Source organism: Notechis scutatus, unplaced genomic scaffold (genome assembly GCF_049901735.1).
Source record: "Notechis scutatus isolate UNSWTSFEM ecotype Mainland unplaced genomic scaffold, rNotScu1.2 NSCUCTG29, whole genome shotgun sequence".
Taxonomy (NCBI): Eukaryota; Metazoa; Chordata; class Lepidosauria; order Squamata; family Elapidae; genus Notechis; species Notechis scutatus.
In genome coordinates, this window is record NW_028263112.1 from 288,700 (window position 1) to 305,152 (window position 16,453).

At 61.1% G+C, this 16,453-nt stretch overlaps 3 protein-coding genes and 1 long non-coding RNA gene across 4 annotated transcripts; 3 read left to right on the forward strand and 1 right to left on the reverse strand.

The window, feature by feature from the left end:
- Window positions 1–1,666: 1,666 nt before the first annotated feature.
- Window positions 1,667–2,325, forward strand: LOC148128666 (uncharacterized). The gene is made up of 3 exons (XR_015746207.1): window positions 1,667–1,726; window positions 1,864–1,951; window positions 2,095–2,325. It is a non-coding gene; the product is annotated as an uncharacterized LOC148128666 (long non-coding RNA).
- A 558-nt stretch (window positions 2,326–2,883) lies between these two features.
- Window positions 2,884–8,305, reverse strand: TAF6 (TATA-box binding protein associated factor 6). Its single transcript, XM_087948634.1, is given in 19 exon segments — window positions 2,884–3,501; window positions 3,573–3,745; window positions 3,748–3,778; window positions 3,877–3,965; window positions 3,968–4,049; window positions 4,222–4,347; window positions 4,446–4,520; window positions 4,601–4,783; window positions 4,864–4,965; window positions 5,725–5,758; window positions 5,760–5,800; window positions 6,100–6,242; window positions 6,710–6,832; window positions 6,938–6,994; window positions 7,718–7,741; window positions 7,744–7,817; window positions 7,819–7,868; window positions 7,965–8,051; window positions 8,137–8,305. Coding segments are annotated over 19 exon segments (2,031 nt in total). The 5' UTR covers window positions 8,293–8,305; the 3' UTR covers window positions 2,884–3,120.
- Window positions 8,306–8,389: 84 nt separating this feature from the next.
- On the forward strand, window positions 8,390–9,375 carry MBLAC1 (metallo-beta-lactamase domain containing 1). Its single transcript, XM_087948635.1, has one exon. The coding sequence runs from the start codon at window positions 8,392–8,394 to the stop codon at window positions 9,142–9,144; it is 753 nt and encodes a 250-aa protein (XP_087804761.1). The 5' UTR covers window positions 8,390–8,391; the 3' UTR covers window positions 9,145–9,375.
- A 3,706-nt stretch (window positions 9,376–13,081) lies between these two features.
- Window positions 13,082–15,158, forward strand: LOC113429665 (transmembrane protein 272). The gene is made up of 4 exons (XM_026692171.2): window positions 13,082–13,469; window positions 13,570–13,620; window positions 14,429–14,620; window positions 14,878–15,158. The coding sequence occupies exons 1-4, from the start codon at window positions 13,388–13,390 to the stop codon at window positions 15,096–15,098; spliced, it is 546 nt and encodes a 181-aa protein (XP_026547956.2). The 5' UTR covers window positions 13,082–13,387; the 3' UTR covers window positions 15,099–15,158.
- Window positions 15,159–16,453: the final 1,295 nt, after the last annotated feature.

Here is a 16,453-nt window from a genome sequence, read left to right on the forward strand (position 1 = left end):
TGCAGTTTGGGGAGAACGCCATTCCTCCGCCACCCCCACCATGGCAGCTGCTCTGGGCTGGAGAGGATCTGCCCCAAGGCAGGGGGAGCCCTTGGCATCTTTGAACAGCAACAGAAATCATGGTTGCTGGGCAGAATGAGTCCCCGTTCTTTCCGGGATCAATGGCCTTGGGAGCAGTTGCTGTGGAATATGAGTCTTGGGGTGGGAAGAGGGGGCCAGACGGGCACTTTGGGCAACTTCTGCACTCAGGGCAGCGGCTCTTCCTGTATGCCCATGGAATGGTCTCCGAGGCCAGCAAGAGGGGCCTGACTCTCCTGCCAGGAGGAGGGTCCTGAAGATGTGCCTCTGCTGCGCCAGCTGGAGCTGGGCAAGGTTTAATGGCTGCTCCCAGCCAGGCAGTGGGACTGGATGCCACGGGGGGGCCCTCCCTGGTGGCTGCTGCTTCCCTGGTGGCTGCTCTCCCACGATTTTCCCTTGTTCCCCCAGGGGGAGACTTAAAAGCAGCCGCAGCAGCAGGACCGCCAGGGCGGAAGGCGGAAGGAGAAGTCTCTCAGCAAAACCAGCAGAAATTGCTTGCAAAAATGTGTGATTAGCTTCATTAAGGACGAGCAGAAGTTATGTATTTATCACGCTTCTAGGCTGCAGTTTAGAAAAATTATAAAGAAAAATCTAATTTTAAACTAGGACAGCTTTTAAGATCATACCCTGAAAGCTTCATTTCCAAGTGTCATTTTTTAAAAAATATTAACATTTGCATTCTTTTTGTGGCAGGAACACTTCTGTGTAACTCAGACTGAACTCGTAAAAAGCTGGTCCTTTAGTGGAGTTTTCCCTTCCTAGCCAGACCGATTTTTGACTCCTGTCCCCGGTTCCCGCTGAGGTTCACCCTCTTTGTCCTACCCGCAGCGCTGCTCCGACAGCTATGCGGCCAACCGCTCAGTCCGGCTTTACGAAGCGGGGGGCGGGGGCGGCCACCCAGCAGGGCCTTTTCGGAAGGGAGGGGTGCCGTCTGGACTCAGGGGTACTGTTTTCAAGAGGCTCCGCCTGCAGGCTCTCAAAACCCGGGAGGAATCGGGAAAGCGAGGAGGACCGAGGGCGGCGACTCGAAGTTCGCAAAAGGGCTTTAAGCGGCCCTTCCTTCCCCCTCTGGGATGCACCGTGGGACTCTTCCAGGGGTCCCGCTCCAGCGGTAAACGAGGGAGACGCTACTGCCGGGAAAGTCGGGGTCCCCAGACAGGATCCCTAGCCGACAACAGACTCATTTCAGGGCTGGCCTGGAAGGCGCTCGGCTTGGACCGCATGACCTGAACGGCGGCGGCGGCGGCGGCGGCGCTGCGAAAAAGATGGTCCCGGCTGGGATCTTTGATCCGGAATCAAATGATCAGCAAACATTTAACCCAATGATCTGAATCTTCGTTTGATTCAATGATTCGACCGGTGATCAGCGCGGCTCCCTTGGGCTCGGGGACGTGGTAGCTCCTTCCGTCGCAGCGGGGCGAGGCGGCTAGGCCGGCTTCCTCGCCTCCCCTGGCGCTGTGAGCTCACGGGGCCTCACAATGCCTCCCCGCTCCCCCGCCAGCCCCCGTGGCGCTCCAGCCCCGGTAGAGAGCGGGCACCGGCAACCATGTCCTGGCAGCCGAGCCTGTGCCAGGAGGCGGGCGACATAGTGGCTCGGCTCTTGGGCGGCGCGGTGCTGCTCTGCGTGGTCAGCAACGCCGTCTTTCTGGTGAGGGAGGGGCGCGGGCGGGGAGCGAGGGGGCCCGGAGCCGCCTCCGAACGGGGACGGCCCCTCCGTCTCAGCGGAAGGCCCTGGGGGAGCGCACGTGCGGCCGGGACCCGACGCGCCGCTCGCTCTCTTCCCAGTTCTACCTGCCCTCCAGGCGCCGTCGGGGTTCGGACGGCCGGCACCAGCCGCCAAGGATGGAGAGCGGTCAGCTCGCCGACAGCCGAGGTTTGGGAACCGTGGGGCTCGGGGGACGGCGGGGAGAAAAGCGGGAGGCGGGAGCCGCAGCCCTGCCGGCGGAGAGAAAAGCGCCGACCGACAGGAGGGGCGCATTGAGCCCGCCGGGGCGCCCCGGCCCTCTCCCTCTCCAGAAGGCGGTCAGGCCGGCCAGCACGTCCCACCCGTTGAGGAGCAGCGGAGCGAGACCCCCTCGACTGACCGCAGGCGATCGTCGGCGGGGCAGAGAAGCGGCGGCGGTCCCAACGGCCGGTTAGAACTCCCGCGGCCATTCGGCCGCCGCAGAGAAGGAAGCCGGTAGTTCTCTTCGTCCCCGGTCGCGCTTCCCAGGCAGCGGGCAGCCTCTGGCCTCCCGTCCCCGATAAGCCGCTCCAAGCGATCGCTGACGCCCCCGGATGCCCAAGGCGGGGCTTGAGCCAAGCGGGCCGCCTCCCAGGCCGAGAGACCTTGTCGCTGCGCTCCGCCACGGACAGTAAAGGCGCTGCTGCCAACGGAGGCCGGACTGCCTGTCCTTCTGTCAGCCGCCTACTTGGGGGGGGGGAGGCAAGGCCGAACTCCCCAACGCAAGCCCCTGCCCCAGTCCCACCCTTTCCAGGGCTTGCCCTCCTCCAGAGCCAACGCTAGGCCCCCAGGCAAGGACTCTGCCCCCAAAAAGGTTGGCAATTGGTCCTCCGGATCCTCTCAGGTGATGCCTCAGCAGAGGCAGCACATGATCCTCACTAGGAGGGGGGAGAGCTGGGACTGGCCCCTCCCTGCAAGCCTGAAGCTCCCCACTCTTCCAATTGGTCAGTTCTCCCTGTGCTGAAAGGTGCCTTGGTCTCCTGGACCCCACCCCTGTGTAGCCCCCCTTCAGCAGCACAGTTCCAGCTCAGCACCTGGAATTTCTCCCCCCCAAGTCTGCCAGTCGCGGAGCAAGGCAGCAATGCTGTTGAACAGGCATCTTTATTAGGTACTGGAAAAGATTTACAGCAAACATATTTTGTGGAAGGCAGCGGAAGGACCACCCTGGCTACTCCTGCAACTGGGAGACACACACACACACCCCGCGTTCTCTCCAATTTCACACAGGTGGGCAGGACGGGGGGGCAGTCCTGGGGGGCCCTAGAGGTGTCCTCCCACAGCAACGAGAGGCGTGGTGCAGGAACGGAGTCCCGGACTGTCTAGAGGGGGGGCTGTGGGGACCCGGGCACCAAGCCCTGCCCGCCATTGGTGGCTTTGGTGAGGAAAGCGGTGGCGCTGGTGGTGGCGCTGGCAGCTCCCGGCAGCTGGGGGCTGTTGCTGCGCTCCTGCTTGAGGGCCCCGCTGGCAAGTCCCAGGCTGGGTGGAGCAGAGGAGGAGGGGGAGAGCTGGGAGGGGCCCCCCTTGCCCTCTGTGGCGGGGGGCAGAGAAACCACAATGTACTTCTGGACGCTGCCTGAGATGGGGGGGCTGGGGGCCGCCTGCCCACCGGAAACCAGCTTCACAAGGGGCTGAGTGCTGGGCACCGTGCTGGTGACGGGCGAAGTGGACGTGCCGGCTGGGCCACCGCTGAGCGTGATCACCTGTGAGAGCCGGAGGAGGAGGTCAGGAAAGAGGCCCCCACCCCCACTGCCCCCACCCCCGCTGGCCATACCTGCTGGGAGGTGGAGGTGCCAGAGGCGGAAGACATGACGATGAACTTGGTAGGCGGAGGGGAGGGCTGCGTTGGGGTGGCCGGCCGGGTGGAGACCAGCGTCTGCACAGGGAGGGTGATGGAGCCGGGCACCTTGATGATGCTGGGTGCCCGGCTGGCGCTGCTGCCTCCTGGGCCGCCTGGGACAGGGTCAGGGTCGGGCGAGGCTGTGCGGGGGAGAAAGAGGGGAGGCGCCGGTGGTGAGACCTGCCTCCTGCCACCCTTAGGGAAACACCGGGGGAGGGGGGAGCGAGGGCCGAACTACCTGGGTGATGGTCAGCGTGGTGCGGTTCACCTGCTGGGCCTGCACGGCTGCCTGGGCCCGGGCCTTCACCACGTTGGTGCAGAGCAGGGGCCCAAGGCGCCATACTCAGCTCGGTAGGCCTCCTGGTTATCCGGTGGGGGACGCAGCTTGGCCAAGACAGGGGCGCAGTGCTTCTGTGGGGGAGAGAAAGGAAAAGACACTTAGTAGAACTCCCAAGGGAACACAGGCACACACACACACACACACACAGAGCTTTCCTCCAGAGGGCAAGCAGGGCCCCTCCGGGTGGGACAACCCGGCCTCTTCACAGGGGCTGCTCCAGGGAGGGGGGGCGGCTTCCCTTACCAGCAGGAGGCTCTGGACGTGGTCAGCCCCAATCTTGTCAATATTGCTGACCACCGGACCCTCCAGGACGCTGCGGACACGCTCCCCCTCCACCTGCAGCCGTGGCAGGATGAGGGTCTTGATCACCTGGAGAGGAGAGAGCAGAAGCAGCCTCTGGGCTCTCTGGCCAAGCTGGGCCCAGGGGACCCCCGTCCCGTCCCAGCTCCCCCTGGGCGGCCACTCACGTCAGGCCCCAGCTCCGCCAGGCCAGCGATGGACCCGTGGCGCGTGGTCCAGGGCGTCTTCTCGTCCACCCAGCTCTGGGGGCCAAAGGGAGGAGAGGGCGTGAGGAGCGGAAGGAGAGCCGGGCGGCCAGCCCCCCGGCCCCCCCGGCCCTCACCTTGGTGAAGGTTTTGGTGATGCGGGACTGGATGTTGTTCGTGGTGGTGCTGAAGTTCTTGCAGATCTGGGCGATGAGCCGAGCGGCGAAGTCTCGCAGGGCCCAGTGGTTGTCCACATCTGGCCTGAGGCACAGCTGGCGGCTGACGATGCAGGTCATGACCGCCGGGATGACCTCGTGCAGCTGCAGCAACCAGTGGGACCGTCAACGCCCGCCCCCTGCCCCCACCCCCGCCCCTCCCTGCCAGGGGCTCGGCCGCTCACGTATTTCTCCAGGTAGAGGGTTGGGTTGTCCATCAGCGCCTTGACCATCCGCATGAGGTAGATCAGCAGAGCCAGGTTGTTCTGCACCACATTGACCCGCACCTGGAGGGCAGGGAGGGGGCCGCGGGGTCAGTTCCCTGGGAGAGGCTGCTCCACGTCCACTTTCCCCAAGCAGAGGCCTCTCCCCCGGTGGGGAGGCCGAGGAGCTGGCCAGGCTCCTCCCAGGACAGCCCCAAGGCCCCATCCAGCACTGGTGCGGGATCCTCCTCAGGGGCTCCAAGCTGCCTGGATGCCGGTTGCTGGGCCGGACAGGAGATGGGGGTGAATTCTGAAAAGGAACAGGCCTAACCCCCAACACAGGTGGGCCCATGGTTCCTGCGGGGGTTCCCAAATGGGAGGCCAAGGAATTCATAGCCAAGCGACACCTCAGAGCACAGCGCTGGCCCACTGGGTGCACGGAAGGTGCCAGAGGCAGGGGCAACGCTGGGAGGAGGAGGAGGAAGAGGAGGAGGAGGAGGACCAGGGGTTCTGCTCCAGGGTCGCTGTCTTCCGAGCATCTTCAAGCAGCCAGTTGGCAACCTTGGCACCCCCAATATTCAGGATCCTCCAAGAATCCACAGGAGGGAGGGAGGGTCTACCAAGAGCTTAATCCCAGGCAGGACGGTTTCCTCCCCCAAAGTCACTCGTAAGCAGGCTGGCTCAGTGCAACTCTTCCTGCCTCCAAGAAATTGGGACGGCTCTCTCCCCCCACCCCCCCAGTTAAAGCAGCTGAGGCCACAGGACTTCCCTCAACCCCCCATGGCTTGGCACCACAGCCAAGATCTGGCAGAGGGAGTGGGAGCCCCCCACTCATTCTCTTACCCCCTCAGAGATGAACGTGCTGAATCGGGCAACATCTGGTAGAGCCGGGGTCCGTGGCAATGCTTTGAAGGGCTTCCTGGGGAGAGAAGGGGGAGGGGTAAGAGCCAAAGGAGGGTACTGGGCAGGACTATCAGGTGGGAAAGGACCTGCCTCTCCCCCCCCCCCCACGCAAAGAGCATTGCCAAGAAGCCCGGCCAGTTCCAGGGGAGACGCTCCAATGCCCCTTTCTGGGCAGGCGAGGGAGACTCCACCCACGCCTGTTGGAGGCCAAGGGATAGGACGCTGGACGTGGCAGAGGGCTTGGAGAAGGTCCCCAGGCTACCCGGCCGGTTGGAGGGAGGGAGGGGGGCAGCCTTGTCTGCCCTGCCTGCTCACCGCTCGCTTGGCTTCACAGGATCCCACACAGGCCTCCGTGATCTCCTTGTAATAGAGCTGTTGCTCCACGGAGAGCTCGTGGATGCTGCGGGGCTTCAACTTCAGGGGGGCTCCTTCCAGAAGGGGCCCCTTCTTCTCCTTGCCTGGGCAGGTGGAGAGGAGGCAAAGGGTCCGTTATCCTCGTCTCCCCTTCCTATTGGGGGGACCGGCTGGGCCCACAGAGGAGACACACCCACCCCCTCAGCCCATGAAGCACAGCCACAGGAAGCCAACGGGGGGGTGGCTCAGAGCCAAGCAGAAAGCACAGTGCCAAAGGTTCCTCCAGGGAGTGGAGATGGGGGAAACCCCCGCTTGCTCCCCTCTCTTGAAATGGTTCCTGACCTGCCAGTCCTCCGTGGACCCCCCCACCCCACCTGAGACAGAGGTTTGGGTGCCTGGCAAAGCCAGATTCTTGGCCAATCGCTGGCAGGCCCTGGCTGGGGTGGCCAAGGCCCCTGGGGTTTCCCTGAAGTGCCTCCTCGCTCTGGGAGGGTCAGTTCCCCCCTGCAGGTGCCAAGCAAGGGGGCTTAATCTTTGCCCCTTACCCCACCCCCACCGTGCTCAGGCTGACCTTTGCCATCGGCCGGGGTGGCGCTCTGTCCTTTGCCCTTGAGAGCTCCCTCCTCCTCCTCCTGGCCCGGCTTGGCTGCCTTCAAAGGCTCGGTAGCCTCGGCTTTCTGCTGCTCCTTGGGGGCTGCGAAGGGAAGAGATGGACTCCGGTCAAGGTTAAGCTGCAGCAGCTGCCAAGCCAATTCTCTTGCCTGAGGCAGGAAGCTGCCCGCCCTGCTCTGGAACTCACCCGGAGGTGGGTTTTCGGGGATGGCCGGTTGAACTCCCTCAATGCTCAGCCAGTGTGCTGTTAGAAGAAAGGGAGAAGCTTCAAAGAGAGGAAGATAATAGCTGGTTCGGTCTCTTCTGGGCAGCAGAGTTACAGAGTCAAATTGGAAGACAGGTCAGGAAGGGTAAAAGTTAACAGCTTGTAAACAAACATAAAGCAGCACAAACTCCAGGACACTTGACTGCCTTTCCGCTCTGGCTGCTTCTACATTGGCAGCTGCTCTGCTCAACAGCCTAATACAGGTGGATGCTGCATGGGCCACGGGTCCTCTGGCTGTCACCTGCCCCCTTGCTGTGGTTGAGAGAAGGGTGGGGAGGAGGAACCTCCAAGACAGCAGAGCGTGGGAAGGTGCAGGAGAAGCTCCGCTGCATGCCATGCTCTGACTACAGTACACCCATTGGGGCACCCCCACCCCCAAACACCTCCATATAGGTGCAAGAGACGGCACAGGCTGTGCAGGTGGGCCTGCCAGGCCGTTTCCTCAAACAGGGACCTTCCCAGGAAGGCAACGGGGTAGGCCGCTTGCCCTTTCCAGCTGGTTCCCTCCAAGGCTGCTATGGACCCCCCACCGGAGAAAGAGGATACGCAGCAGGAGGGATGCTGCCTTCCTTCCCCTGGCATTGGGGGCACTCTTCCCGAGGGACAGGCACCTCTCTGCCCCCGTGGGAGCTTCAGGCGGATGCTGCTCCCCCGCAAGGCCCTTGGCGGCTGGAGGGGGCGCGGGGGTCGTGCCGTCCTCACCCTTGAGGCAAACGTCGAGGGGACGCGCGGGAGGGGCGTGTTGATGATGTCGCTCAGGTCCATCTCCTTCTCCTCGTAGAAGTAGAGCTCCCGGCCCCCCGCTGGCGTAGCGGAACGGGATGAACTCCTGCGCGTGGAACCCGTAGAGCGGCTGCGGGGAGGGGGCGGGGAAGGAGGGGGTGAGCGAGGGGAGCCCCGGAGACCCCACCCCCGCCCCGAGCCCCTCCCCTCCCTCCTCCCCGAGCACCTCCACGTTCTTCAGCTTCAGGGCCAGGTCCACGTCGCCCATGGTCAGCAGCTGCCGCTTCCCCATCCGCATGAACTTCAGCGCGTCCTGCGGAGAAGGAGCCGGTGGGCGCCGCAGGGGCGGGGCGGGGCGGGGGGGTCCGCCTCCCTCCCCCGCCCCGCCCTCCGCCTACCTGCGCGATCTCCTTGATGCGGTAGCTGACCTCGTCCGCCAGCAGCTGGCACGTCTCCTCGGGCACCTGCCCGATGCCCACCGACTCGGCCATCACCTTCATGGACTCGGTGGGCAGCTGCGCGCTGCCCACCTTCGGCTTCTTCTCCTCCGCCATCGCCCGCCCGCCCGCCAGGCCGGGCATTGGCCAGCCGAGCGCGGCGCCCGGGTGACGTCACTAGACGGCGACGCCGACGCCGACGGGCTCGGGCGGGGCATGCGCGCTGCGTCTCGGGCGGGGCGGCGGGGCGGGGCTCCGCCCACCGGTCTCCCCTTCGGGTCTCCCGCCAGGGGCGGCGGCGGCGGCGGCGGCGGCTCCATGGCGAGGCGGCGGCCGGCCCCGCTGGTCTTGCCCGGCTGCCCGTACTCGGTGTCGGTGGTGCTGGAGGGCTACTGCCGGGCGCAGGCGGACGGCTCCACCCTGGCGGACGGGACGGTGTCGCTGGTGCTGGGCCCCCGCCTGACCCTGGTGGACACGGGCGGGCCCTGGGCCCGGGAGCGGCTGCTGGCCGGCCTGGCGGAGCGCGGGGTGTCCCCGGGCGACGTGGCCCACGTGGTGTGCACCCACGGCCACTCGGACCACGCCGGCAACCTCAACCTCTTCCCGCGGGCCGAGCTGATCGTGGGCACGGACGTCTGCCAGCCGGGGGGCCGCTACCTGCCCACGGGGCTGCGCCGGGGCGCCCCCTACGCGATCCACGCGGGGCACCTGGAGGTGCTGCCCACTCCGGGCCACACGGGGAGCGACGTCAGCCTGCTGGTGCTGGGCACTTCGCTGGGCAGCGTGGTGGTGGCCGGAGACCTTTTCGAGCACCAGGAGGACGAGGGCGAGTGGGCGGCCCTGAGCGAAGACCCCGCCCGACAGGCCGAGAGCCGGGCCCGCGTCCTGGCCATCGCGGACGTCATTGTGCCCGGCCACGGGGCCCCGTTCCAGGTGTTGAGGGAGGGAGCAGGTGGTGGCGCTCAATAAAGGGGGGGATCGAGGCGAGCGGCTGGTCCCTGGGGAGAGCCCTCCTGCCTGGGGCGGTTATTGACCCCAAAAGCCGCTGGGGTCGGAGACTTCCACCAGGACAGCCCCTCCCTCGGTCGCCGACGGAGGGGCACCGAACCTTTCCTGGGCCCTTTTCAGGCTCAGGTTCCACAGCAGGAACCGGCAACCAATAAAGCCTGGCTCCTCGTGGCCCAGTCGAGGGCAAATGAAGGTGTCTCTGCTGGTTCCTTGAAATGATAGTCCGGTCCGAAGTGACGAGGTATGTGTGACCAGCTGGAAAAAAGAGTTGCCGCTTTTGGGCAGACTCCGGTTTGGATATCACCTCTTCCGTTGGGAGATTGTTTCCAGGGAAGTCTGGGGTCCCTTTGGACAAGGTTGCATCCGGCTTGGCCAAGCGCAAAAGGATTTAGGGATAGAAGTGGCCTGCAGGGAACAATCAGGGAGAAGGGGTTTAGCCTGGGCTCATCGGTGGAGACCCTTGGCGCATGTGCCCTTGGAGGGCGATGCCCTACTTGGTGGTCTGGGTGAGTCAGAGGATTCCTCCTCCTCCTCCTCCCCACATAAAATGAGAACAAACCCCACTCCCTACTCGCCCTGGTAATGAACCTGCAAGAAAACAGCCAGGTTCACAAAACACCCTAAGTAGGCCCCCAGGGCTGCTTTATGCCGGCTTCTGCTTCACCCCCAAGGAGAGTCACCGGACTCTCCTGCTGTGGCGTTGAGAGGCCCCTTCCCGGGGCAGCTGTGTTTCTCAGGGAGCCCTGCCTGGAGGCAGAGGAAGGGACCTTGGTGGTCTTCAACTCGTGCCTCCTGCTCAAGCCGGAGATCTTAACGCCATTTCAGGCAAGAGACTGTCCAGGCCCTGCTGGAAACATCCCAGGGATGAGGCAGCCACCAAATATTCCTGAGGGCAAGCTGTTCCAGTGGTCAATTGTCCTGTCAGGAAGTTTCTCCTGAATTCCAGGTTGCTTCTTTCCATTGTTTCTTGTCCTGCCTCCCCCTCCCTCCCTCTTTATGGCAGCTTCTCAAATACTGGACTACTGCTATCATAGCCCCCCAGTGCTTTTCTCTAGACTGGCCAAACCCAATTCCAGCCACCGTTCTCCAGAATATGTTTTAGTCTCCGGGCCTTTAATCGTCTTAGTTGCTCTTCTTTGCACTTTTCCCAGCGTGTCAACATCTTTTCTGTAATGTGGTGACCAAAACTGGATGCAGGATTCCAGGTGTGGCCTTCCTAAGGATTTATAAAGCGCTACTAATACTTCACGATTTTGACCTTACGCCTGTTTATACAACCAAGAATTGTATTAGCCTTTTTGGCTGCCACTGCACACAGCTGGCTCATGTTTAAGTGATCATCCACTAGGACTCCGAGGTCCCTCTCACAGTTATTGTTTTTGAGCCAGGTTTTGCTTGATCTTTTGGTTTTTCCTGCCCGGGTGTAAAATCTTACTTTTTTCCACATTAAATTTTATTTTGTTGGATAGGGCCTGTTGTTCAAGTCTGCCAAGATCATTCTGAATCCTGAGCTTGTCTTCTAGGGTGTTGGCTATTCCTGCCAGCTTAGTTCCCCTTCTATTCCCTCACCTATGTCATTTATGAAGATATTGAAGAGTCCTGGGCCTAAGAGGGAACCTTATGGCCCCCCACTGCTGACTTCCCTCCATGTAGATGTAGCCCTGTGAAGGACCACTCGTTGGAACGGGGGCCTGGCCGCTGAGTTCCATCCAGGCTCCTGGCCTAGTGGGCTTGTCTACAATGGAAGGTGTCTATGGGCAACAGAAGAGATGCCAGACCTGCCTCAACTTGGGCTTCTCAGTAAAAACAAACCTTGGTTGAAAAACGTACAGTTTACCAGAAGACAAGTGAATTGCAATGGTGCAAAGCCAGAAGTGAGAGTTTGCGCCAGATTTCTGGCCCGTTCCCATTGTTTAGTCTCTTATTGTCCAATCACATTGAAACAAGGTGCTTTGGGAATGGCCACTCTTCTCCCAGGGAGAGGACGGTGAAGACTTGTCCAGAGAGATCTCAACAGTTCAGTGTCGCTTTCTCCCCCCTCCCATCCAGTTTCTCCCCATTGGTTCACGGCAAGCCGGCAGCGAGGCGGCCGTTCTCACCACAGAGATTAAAGCTCCCCTTGGTTTCATGGAAGCTGAACCTGATGACCGTACTTTTGAGCGTGTCCAGAAGGCTCTTGTAGGGAGGATGGGCACAGAGCCTCACCAAGCCTTGGACAGAAGAGCTGCCAGTGGAGCCTTGGCCTTACAGCACAAAAAGTGAAGGCGTTTGGCAGCTGCAGGAGTCGCTTGGCCCACTGTGCAACCTGGCAGAAGACGGACCTTAAACCCAAGCGCCCATTCAATCGCTCTGGGCTGCATGCGCCTGGGGGTGGGGGGTTGTTGGGTGGGGGAGGGCGGCTGATCTTTCCTCCTGGGGGCCCTCTTCCTCCCCTCCCAGGCACCAGAAGCGTGCAGAAGAGCTGCCTTGCCCTCAGCTGGCAAAGGTTTGGTCTATGGCTGAGGTCTGGCTGCCCCTGACTAGGCCTCACATCACCTCAGCTTCTCCTCCTGGGACTTTGGGAAGGGTCCTGACCGGGGGAAGAGCCAGTAATGGGGCCGGGGGCCGTCTCCTCAGCAACTTCACCCTAGGCACAGTCACACAGGGTGGGGTTGGAGGGGCAGAGGCAGCAGGAGGAAGTGAGGAGTCAGCTGCTCCTTGCGGGCTGGAAAGGAAGAGTGAGGTGGCGTCAGAACAGCTTGTCCATTTTTGTCCTCTCGCCGCTGAGTGAAGCCCCTCTGCTTCAGGTAAACAGTGTGGGGCGCTTGGGCCTCCTGGCTCTCAGGGTCCGTCCCCCCCCGAGGGCTTGGCTCCCATTTGGGCTGTGCTCCCCCACCTGGACTCAGATCTGCCCTGGCTGGGGGAATAGGGAGGGGCCGAGGGAGCTTCTGTCCGGCACACCCACCTCCCCTTTGGGCACGGCTGAGCATGAGAGAGCACGCATCTCTGCCTTGAGCAGATAGGCACATGGCCGGGCCTCTGCTGCCTCCGGGACGCTGCTCGGCTGGGGCGGCCAAAGCCACATCAAGTGCACCCACCTGGGCTGCCCGAGAGCCTGCAAGATGGAGTTGGGGAGGGCAGGAAGGACACCGCTGGGATGGGAGGGGCTGAAGGCATCCCTGTGCAGAGGACTCTTGCCCCCCCACATCGGTTTTGCTCGGGGCGGGGGGCAACTTTGGGTTAGGTCAGCTTGGGCCAACTGCGGTGGGGGGGACCTGTCTCTGGTGACAAAGGAGCCCAAACGGTGGGAAAAGTTCAACGTAAACTTTATGAGAAAAACTACCAACTGCCTGGGAAAGGAAGGGCGCCTGTACTCGTAATGCCTGACAGCACCCGAGGGAGGCCTTTTTTGGCAGGGCGGGGTGCTGCAAGGGGCCCACCTTCTGGGCCTCCAGGACCTTCCCAGGGCTGTGCAGGTTGGAGAGGGTGCAGGCCAGAGCAAGATGGGGGTCTCCTGCGCCTGGTCTTGGGAACCAGGCAGAACGGGCCTGCTGCCACTGGCCGACCCCGCGGGTTCCCTGGCGCTCTCCCATTCCACTCCTGCTTGGCGTTTGGGCACCTGAGCCCAAAGCTCCACCCCAGGCCCTCAAGGGGAGCCCAGTAAGCAACCCAGCAATTGCCGAGGGCGGGCCCAGTGGGAGGCAACCAGTGGCTGGCTTCTACGCCCTCCTCATTCAAGGCACGTGCAGCCCTCCTAAGCTTTACGAGGAGGGTGAAGGACAATCCGGATTGACTCCCTGGTGGTCCAGTGAGGGCAGTTTAGATCAGGCAACTCTGACCGCCCATGATTGTGCAGAACCATTTGGGCCCCTGAGCTCAGTTTCCTCCTTTCATGGGGCTTCTTGGTTGTCTCATCCAGGTTGGTCGTTGGGGAGCCCCGCCTACAGGCCGCCCGTCAGCTGAGAGGCAAGCGAGGGAAGAGGGGGCCGGTCCCTCCCACCCCAGCCGTTCACTGCTTTACACACCCACCCACGGCCTTAAAGGAGGGCGGAGCCCAACTTTGCCCCCCTCCCCCCCCCTCAATTGTAATTGCGGAGGGTGGGCCAACACCTGGGTCAGGAGGCCAGAGGCAGGGGAGGCTTAAGAAGGGGTGGGGTGGGCGTGGAAAGGCAGCCGGCCAGCGCCTTCAGTTCTCCCCTCGACTTCACCACCAGCAGCAGCTGCCATGGCCGAGGAGTCCCAGCCCGAGAGGCCCCTCCTGAGGGCCGCCGAAGAGCCTTCCTCCTCCGTGCGCTCCCTCCTGATGGGTAGGCTGCTCTTACTCCTCCACGCCTTGGTTTTGCTGGGTCCCGTCCCCCTCCCCCATCTCCAGCGTGGCCTAATCTCTTCCTCCTCCTCCTCCTCCAGTCCTAGGAAAAGTTCTCTTTGCTGCGCTGCCTGTGGCAGGAATCGCCATTGGTGAGTGAAACCCTCGCCCTGTCCCTGCCTCCCCACAGCCCCTTTGGCTGGCCTGTTGCCCCTGCTCTGGTGGTGCCAGAGTCCTTTGCTCCTGGACCCGCTCTGAAGTGCTCAGCTCCTGCAGGGGCTGCATCATCTGCTGTGTACAATCTGCTGCGAGGCTATCGGTCCTAGTTTGTTGGGGAAATCGTAACCACCACCGTGGCTGGTGGGACCCAAACCCTGGCTTACGAAGTACTACTGGCTTGTGCCTGGATGTGCTCCGTGAACCAGGCCCACGAGGTGTGGTGCTTAGAAGGCTGGCTGGGCTGCCCTTCCCAAGATGCCAGTGGCCTGTGTGGTCCGGAGAAGCAGCTTGGCCACTCAGGCATCTGCTTTGGCCTGCAGCTCCTGGCTGGGGACTCGGGTACAGAGGCAGCTTTGCCGGCCCTTCTTGCTGTTGGGCTGTGGAAATGGGCTGCCTCTGAATTGACCATGGAGACCGGGCTGGGCTGCTTTTTCTCCCGAGCCCTCCTTCCAGCTCTGCCTTCAGAGCTTGCATATCTCCCTGGGGTTGGGGGGGGGGGGGATACAGATACTGGCTGGAGCCATGGGCGGCTTGGGGTTTTTACCTGGGAGGTGACTGGGCTCCCAAATTTCAGGAAGGGGTCCTCCTTCACCTTCCGCTTCACCCACTTGGACTCCTTTTGACAGAGGGAGGTCCTGAGAGCCCAGGCCAGCAGGAGGAGGGGTCCATTCTGGGGTGCGTCATGTTGAAGGAAGGTCTTGAGAATCCAAGGTGCTAATTCCATTGTTCCTCCGTCCCCAGGAGCACTCTATCTTGGCCAGTGTCCCCGACAGCCTCTCCTCCCCATTTACTTGCTCATCCTGAGTGCCGTTGCACTCCTGCTGCTGTTCCTCAGCTGTGTTCCCTGCGGGGATGGCACCGACCGACCGAGCACCCTCCTCAACTGCTGGCGGGGAGCCGGTTCCCTCTTCTTCTGCGTCTGGTTCATCGCAGGTAGGGGGAGGGGCTCCTGGGGGTGCCAGCTGGGGGTCCTCACCCTTCCAGGGTGGGGCACCGAGCTGCATGACCTGCAACCTGTAACTGGCAGAGCCGCCCGGCTGCGATGGCCGGAGGGCTTTTCCTAGGGGTCATGGCGGTTTTTTCTGGTGAACTGGGCTCAAGCCACCCTTGGTGTCACGCGTGGGGCTGACTGGAGGCGGCGGCAGCAGCAGCAGCCCTTCCCAGCCACGCTCCCCGCTTTCCCCCTACAGGCAATGTGTGGGTCTATCCCATCTACCCGCCAGACTACGAGCACTTTGGCCAGCCGGACTTTTGCCACCGGACTCTCTTCCTCTTTGCCTTCGCCGTCACCACCGCCATCCACGCGGCCCTGGCCGTGGCCCTGCTGCTGGCCCTCAGCATCCTGGTCAGCATCCTCGTCCTGAAGGCCATGGTGTCCGGCCGCAGGCAGGGCTGCAGCGGGGGTCTGTAGCAGCCCAGGGCGGTGTCCCTCTCTCCTGAGCTCTTCGTTAATAAACCTCCCTGTTGCCAAGCTGCCTCCTTCTCTCACCCGCACTGGGGCGGGGGGAGGATGGGGGGGGCTCTGGGGAAGGTTGCCAGGCTTTCTGGCCGACAGAGCTCTTAGCTGAGCCTCCTGGACCCTGTCGCCCCCGAACCCCAACCGGGGTGGCAGCTCCTCCAAGGCACCACTCAGCCTGGCTCGGATACTAATAGCCTCTGCAGCCTGAACGAATAGAATGGAATTCTTTTATTGGCCAAGTGCGATTGGACACACAAGGAATTTGTCTTGGGGCAAATGCTCTCAGTGTCCATAAAAGAAAAGAGACATTCATCAGAGTCAAGAATCATCAGGTACAACCCTTAATGATAGTCATGGGGTAGAATAAGCAATCAAATGAGATGGATGGATGGATGGATGAATGGATGGGAGGGAGGAAGGAAGGAAGGAAGGAAAGAAAGAAAAAGAAAGAAAGAAAAAGAAAGAAAGAAAGAAAGAAAGAAGAAAGAAAGAAAGAAAGAAAGAAAGAAAGAAAGAAAGAAAGAAAGAAAGAAAGAAAGAGAAGAAAGAAAAAGAATTATTGGCCAAGTGTGATTGGACACACAAGGAATTTGTCTTGGGGCAAATGCTCTCAGTGTCCATAAAAGAAAAGAGACATTCATCAGAGTCAAGAATCATCAGGTACAACCCTTAATGATAGTCATAGGGTAGAATAAGCAATCAAATGAGATAGATAGATAGATAGATAGATGGATGGATGGATGGATAGATGGATGGGTGGGAGGGAGGGAGGGAGGGAGGAAGGAAGGAAAGAAGAAAGAAAGAAAGAAAGAAAGAAAGAGAAAAGAAAGAAAGAAAGAGAAAGAAAGAAAGAAAGAAAGAAAGAGAAAAAGAAAGAAAGAAAGAAAGAGAAAGAAAGAAAGAAAGAAAAAGAAAGAAAGAAAAAGAATTATTGGCCAAGTGTGATTGGGGACACAAGGAATTTGTCTTGGGGCAAATGCTCTCAGTGCACATAAAAGAAAAGAGACATTCGTCAAGAGTCCAGAATCATCAGGTACAACAATGATAGTCATGGGGTACAATAAGGATAGGATAGGATAGGATTAGGATAGGATAAGAATAGAATAAGAATACAATAGAAATAGAATTCTTTTATTGGCCAAGTGTGATTGGACACCCAAGGAATCTGTCTTGGTGCAAACGCTCTCGGTGTCCATAAGGGAAAAGTTATGAGTCTGCCTACCGAGATGAGGTGGACCGGTTGCTTTCGTGGTGGGGAGACAATAACTTGGTTATTGCTTATAGTGGATTATAGAAGGAACAGATCA